The 7,053-nt window shown below is 33.7% G+C and overlaps 1 protein-coding gene across 1 annotated transcript in view; it reads left to right on the top strand.

Moving 5' to 3' along the window:
* Window positions 1-1,952, top strand: part of LOC111366694 (NAC domain-containing protein 37-like) — a 6,035-nt gene extending 4,083 nt beyond the window's left edge. The window contains exons 3-5 of the mRNA XM_022987400.1: window positions 832-850; window positions 1,013-1,069; window positions 1,135-1,952. Of these exons, the coding sequence (XP_022843168.1) occupies window positions 832-850; window positions 1,013-1,069; window positions 1,135-1,821 (763 nt within the window). The 3' untranslated portion in view covers window positions 1,822-1,952. The remainder of the gene's footprint in view (window positions 1-831; window positions 851-1,012; window positions 1,070-1,134) is intronic.
* Window positions 1,953-7,053: the final 5,101 nt, after the last annotated feature.

Raw genomic sequence — 7,053 nt, 5'->3', positions numbered from 1 at the left:
CCATCTCAAGATACCTAGTGCAACATTAATATCAAGTCTTTGGACACTAATATTAATTGCAAATGGTACTATTAGTGTAGTGATTAAACATTGACAATAACTCCTGTCAAATAATAAACTCATATTTGTATTGATTGATTATTCACATGGAAACCTTATAATTGTCATATATTCACCTCCACAAGTGTATGTAATCCGACCAAATATTAACCTTCATTTGCGCCGGCTAATACCCGTATGAACAAGCACAAACACAAACATCTAAACATCCAAAACAAACCAATCTACACAAGGGAGGTCACTTTGGTGACATATTGTTTCAATAAATTTATTTAAAATGCTAACAATCTTAATTTATCATAAACAATTTACCAAAATATTTGAATTTGATTGTCCATTTGAAACTTTAGGGTTAATAATTCAAAACTTTAAGGGTCAAAATTTTGAAATTTAGAACTTTGGAGGCCAATTTAAATTAATTATAAACACTGAGGGCTTCAATTGTAAAATTCAGAACTTTAATGGCCCAAATTAATTAATTTTCAAACTTTAGGAACTGAATTATTAAACCTAGAACTTTAAAGGTCCAACTTGGATGGATTTCAAACTTTAGGGACTGAAACTTAAAAAAATTAAATTTTTAAATTTGTAACCCTAACCCCCAATCTTAAATTGCAAGCAAGGGCTCGAAATTATCAAAATTACAGCACAAGCCCCCATCCCCAAAAAAATCCATCCAACCTCTCTCTCTCTCTCTCTCCCCCCCCCCCCGCCCCCCCCCCCCCCCAACATCTCTAAGCTTTTGTGTCATACTGCTCTTTTCTTTACCAGACAGAAAGACCAACAAAAAGTAAAACTTGTAGAGACAAATATGTGAAAAAATGAACTCCGAATTTGTAGTGTCATTAGTTTGTCTATAACTTTCTTTGCATTACAGACATAATTTAAATTTGGTACTTAAGTTTTTAGATAAGGTAATGAGTTTTTGTTGTAATATGTGGCTCATATAAAGTGGAGCACATATCTGATGATGTATTGTGGCTCACATATTGATAATGTAATATGTGAGGTATGTACATCGTCAAACTAATTAAATCTGTATTCTTATGTTTTTGTTGACTTCATATTCTTCATCATCATTATTGTTGCTCAAATCAAAACAGTTTCTCTGTTTGCAAAATATTATGCAAGTGTTTAGCCTTTGATGAACAGGTTTGTTTGATCTTACAGGAAGAAGGATGGGTGGTATGCCGAGCTTTTAAAAAGCGAATCACAGGACAAACAAAGAGCATTGAAGGGTGGGACTCAACCTACTATTATGAAGAACCAAGTGGCGGAATCTCAGTTGTGGATTCTATTGATTATATGACAAGGAAGCCCTCAAACTATTCCCAGAATTTCATGTGCAAGCAAGAAATAGAAGCAAAAAATTTAAATATTGTACATTCATCAGCTGATCATCATCAATTCGTTCAACTTCCACAGCTAGAAAGTCCGTCGTTGACAATGATGAAAAAACCAAGTCTGGTGTCCATAGTATCAGAAAATTACATCAATGAAGAAGATGAAAAGGCTAGAGTTGAATGCAATTCAAAAAAGATAACTGCAGATTGGAGAGATCTTGACAAGTTTGTTGCTTCTCAGCTGAGCCACGGAGATAGATACCAAGATGATGCTGTTGCAAGCTTTGAAGCTCTTAATAATGATTCAGATTTGGGATTGATTATATTGCAAAGGGGTAGAGAAGAAGGAGACAATTTAAATCAACTTTTGAGTTCAACTTTAGATTCAGATATTGGAATTTGCTTGTATAATAAATGAAGTGACTATATAGGAAAAAGGGTTTCATCATTATAGTCATTTTCTATTTTGAGAGGGAGAGTGAGATTATATGTATACATATTTTAGTAAATGTATTGCTTGTGAATGATTAAAAGATCGAATTCCAAATCTCTCTCTTTTTCTGGTGGAGAAATTAATCACTATGGATTTAATTATCAAGCATATATGTGTTCTTTTTATTATTTTTGAAATTCTTTTTACAGGAACAATGGAAACCTAAAGGAGAGTGTTTTAGTTTGACCCAAATTCTAGTGAGTATTGAAATCTTAATTGAAGTGGTCTTGAAAAGATCAAAGTTATGAATCGGAAGAAAAGTCACCACATTTTTCCTAGATGGCAGTTCGAGCAGCACCAACAGATTTTTCAACACAGACTTTTCGTCTGCATGTCTCTTGAGCAACAGGGTTTTTTCGAATTTTGCATTTTAAGGTATTTGGATTCCTATTCATCTACAACTTGATTTTTAGGGATATTTATATATAAGTTACAACTTGTATTGTCAACATAACATTTATACAACATCTTGAGACCTTTAAATCTTAGTTGAAAGCATTGAAATTTTGTTGTAAATAATTACTATTGATTACAGTGAATTTCTCATCCTCTGCTCGTAGTTTTTTCTTGTTTTGTGTTTCCACGTAAATCTTGGTGTTCTTAATTTATTCTTGTTTATTTCATTATTGTCATTATCTTACGAACAATTTACAACAAGTGATATCAAAGCAAGGTTGATTATTCCATAAGGAAACTATGAAATATGATATTAGATCGAAACAAAAGATTTATTTTTATGGCAAATGAAGATGAGAACAGTTCTCGCATAGATAGATTTGGAGGAAGCCTTGCATAGCTTTGATAAGATGCCTTCAACCTGAACGTAGGATGAAAAAAATGTAGGGATCGAAAAGGCCAATTCCAAATTCATCTACATCTATCAAATTAAATTCTCTAGGATATTCTCATGGAGAAAAGTGTCGTTGCATTGTGGGTGAAGTTGGAGCAACTTTGTATGACAAGAGCTTGACCAACAAGCTATACTTGAAACAGCACCTGTAATATCACTGAAGTTCGAAGGTGCGTCATTGCATAATCACTTAATTATGTTCAAAGAAATCATGGCTTGATTTGGAGATATTGGAGGTTAAGTTGATGAGGAGGACTTTTATTGATACTATTCTCTATGGTCAGGATACTCTCACTATGAAAGTGGTATGATGCTTCACTATCTAAGGAAAAGATTGAACATCTTGCTGGAGGTTCTGGGAGTCAGGCTGAAGGCCAAGTTGTTCCTGAAAGAAATCAAGATAAGAATTTTGGTAGGAATATGAATGCAGAAAAAGTATGTTATTACTATAAGAAAAATGGACATATCAGAGATGATTGCTATTCTTTGAAAAAAGAGGAATAAGGCTACTAGTGCTATTGAAATAGAAAAGCAACATGTTAAAATAGCGAAGGGTGATGTTGTGGAAGACATGCAAAGTGAAAAAGAGTTTCTTATGATTTCTGGCATGGATTCCAAACCTTGTAAGGAGTGGGTTCTTGACTTGACTTATACTTTCTTTATGTGGCCTAACAGGGTCTTGCTTATAACATATGAAGGTGTTTTGAGAGGTGCAGTGATTATACGAAACAACACGCTTTGCGAAATTGTTGAAATTGGTACAGTCATAATCAAAACGTTTGATGGTATTATCAGAACATTTATAGAAGTCGGGCACATTCCAGAACCGAAGCAAAATCTCATATCTTTGAGTATATTTGACTCAAAGGGTCATAAATACACTAATGAAGATGGAGTTTTGAAAGTAAGTCGAAGTGCTCTTGTTGTCTTGAAGAGACAGAAAAACTCTACACAATTGTACATTTGGTAAGTTTTACAGTTACAGGCGATACAATAGTCTCTACTTATTCTTTGATTGATGAAGAAGTTACTAAAGTTTGACATATGCAACTTGGACATATAAGTGGAATGGTATGGCAGAATTGAGTAAGATGGGGCTTTTTGATGGGCAGAAGACCACTAAAATGAAATCTTATAAGCACTATGTCTTTGAAAAATAGAAAAGAGTCAGATTCACTATAGGAAGACACAACGCGAAGGGAACACTTGAATATATCCATTTAGATATTTTGGAATTGGCTAGGGTACCTTCAAGAGGTGTTGTTTATTATCTGTTGACATGATTGATGATTTCTCTAGGAAAGTTTGGGTATTTTTCTTAAAATAGAAGAGTGATATGTTTGAGACCTTCAAAGAATGGAAGACAATGATAGGAAAGTAGACTAGAAAGTAGCTTAAAAGTCTACATACTAATAATGAGTTGGATTTTTGTTTAGATGAATTCAATAACTTCTACATGGCTGAATGCATCTTGAGACACTTAACAATGCTCGAAACTCTCAACAAAATGGTGTGGCAGATCGAATGGATAGAACTTTGATGAAAAATGTTTGTTGTATGCTCTCAAATTCTGGGTTGCCTGAGATTTTTTGGGCTAAAGTTACTGCCAAAAATTGTTTTCTGATTGTCATTGAGAAAAAGACACTAGAAGAGATATAGTTTGGTAAACCTTCTTGCTATACTGATTTGAAGATTTTTGAGTGTCCTGCTTATGCTCATATTGATAATGGAAAGTTGGAGTTTAGGTCTAGAAAGTCTGTCTTTCTTGGGTAAAAATCAGGTGTGAATGTGTATAAATTGTAGTGTCCTACCTAAAATAAGAAAAGTGGTGTGTTAGTAGAGACATAGTATTTGGTGAACTTACTATGGTTTATGATTAACTTCGTGGAGATTCTGATAAAAATAAAGAATGGAATCATTCAACTCAGGTGGAGTTACCAGAAAAACAATAAGAGGTTTCAGAATAGTCTATTATAGAACAGTCTAGTTTAGAATTGATAGACAATAATACTTTGCCTACCTTGCTTATAGCACCAACACCACAGTATTCAATTGTTAAAGATAGACCTTGCAGATAGATTAAACCTCCACAGAAGTATGGAGAAAGAGACTTGATAGCTTATGCTTTGAGTATGGCTCAAAATATTGATGTCGTCGATAAGCCTGCTACATATTCAAAGATAGTTGCAGTGATTCTTGCATATGGTTGATTGTTATGTAGGAGGAGATTGAGTCATTAAATAAAAATTATAATTGGGACTTGGTGAAACTACCTAAGAATAAAAGGATAGTCCATTGCAAGTGGGAGTTTAAAACGAAAGAAAGGACATCAGGGATTGAAGATACTAGGTATAAGGCTAGATGGATTGCAAAAGGTTACCGTTAGATTGTGGTGTTGACTTCACTGATATGTACTCGTTGGTTGTAAAGCATAGTTCAATTTAGAATTTACTTGGGATAGGACAAAGAATGACTTGGAACTTGAGCAGATGGATGTTAAGAAAACAATTTTGCATGGAGAGCTTGAGGAGTACATTTACAACCAATAACCAAAGGGTTTTATAGTTTCTGGAAAAGAAAACTATGTGTGCTCGTTGAACAAGTCATTGTATGGACTAAAGCAGTCACCGAGGTAGTGGTGTAAAATGTTTGATTCATTTGTAGATTAAAGTAGTCATAGAAGTAATTATGATATTTGTGTGTACTTCAGAAAGGAAGATGATAGATCGATTATATATTTGTTATTATATGCTGATGACATGATCATTGCAATCAAGGATAAAACAGAGGTCATGAAGGTAAAATCTCTACTTAGTAAAGACTTTGAGATGAAAGATTTAGGTACAGCAAAGAAAATTCTTGGTATGGAAATTTTGAGGGATAGAAAGGCTAGCAGATTGTACTTGAGTCAGAAGGGTTGCATTGAGAAGGTGCTTCAAAGGTTCAATATGCTAAATGATAAGACTATCAGTATTCCCTTGGCTGCCCATTTCAAATTATCATATAGATTGTGTCCTTAATCAGATGAATTTTAACCATTGTGTATTTATATGTAGGGTAGTTTATGTTAGTTTGATGCCCGTCAAGTAATAATTTGTAAACGACATTATGAAGTAATATTTGAATTTTCGTAGTTTAATTTGTAGCAAATAATTTAAAGTTCCATAATCATATACGATACTTGATGGTTCGAGCATAATGAGACACAATGTGTGACGTGATCAAAATATATGGTTCATGATCGATATATAAAGTTTGATGTTTTATGTTGATAAGATTGCATTGTTCTCATTAAAATTTGATTATTTGATTTTTCGCAAGTGGATGGGAACGTGATCAAGTAATAAAGTAGTGAATAAAGTGTCGAACATATAAGGACTATGTATTAGTTGCAACTTTAAGCAAACAAGTTGCTGTAATTTTTCTAACTAGTCCCTAAATTATCAATTAAACTAGTGAAAGCAATTAAATGTATTTTTCAAATATGTGAGATGCATTGCTAAGATTTTTGTTTTTGACCATATATGATTGGAACATGTGGAAGCCCTGTGTGCACATACTTCGCATTAATTAGATAAAGAAAGGAATATTGGCCGAAGCCCAACTGTCGAAGTGTTCTTCTTCAAATAACCGAGGCCCAACTACTGAAGTGCTTTCCTTTCTTTGCCGAAGTGGTTTTCTCCTTTTTGTCGAACCCCTTCACATCCAAAGTCCATAACTTTCAAAAATGGGTCTGATAGGCGTATCGTTAGGGCTGATTGATGTAATATCCTCATTAAATAGATGTCAAAAATATCAGCCTAGAAGTGTAAGGCGGTTGACCCCTTGTCAAATGTCTGTCAATGTAATTAATATGAGATAGGATGACGCGACACCATGACCTAGCAGATGAGGCCAAGCAGATCTAATTCAACAGCGACAACGTTGTCCTTATTACTATAAATAGCAGTCTTTGTAACATTTTTAGAGGATGAATCTCCATGCATGAAAAATAACATTGTATTTTTCTCTTTACATAAACCCACTCACTATTATATACTTTATCTTTTACAAGTGCTTATCTTGCTTATTAACTTCATCACATTTGATTAGTAATTGAACATGTGTTTAAGTTTACAATCAACATATTGAAGAATACGTCCACGTGTACCTCATTTTGGTCGACACTTGTTGACACATTTTTGGAGGTTAATAGATTGACACCATATGTGGAAAGTTGAAACGGTTAACCACGAAAATCCCATAAAGGCCAATAATTTTAGTTCACAAGAACTCTAAGCCTTTGATAAAAATGAAGTATCCTTGAA

This window comes from Olea europaea, chromosome 18 (assembly GCF_002742605.1).
Source record: "Olea europaea var. sylvestris chromosome 18, O_europaea_v1, whole genome shotgun sequence".
Taxonomy (NCBI): Eukaryota; Viridiplantae; Streptophyta; class Magnoliopsida; order Lamiales; family Oleaceae; genus Olea; species Olea europaea.
Note: the sequence above shows the minus strand (reverse complement) of the source record. Positions and strands in the feature narration are given on the sequence as shown.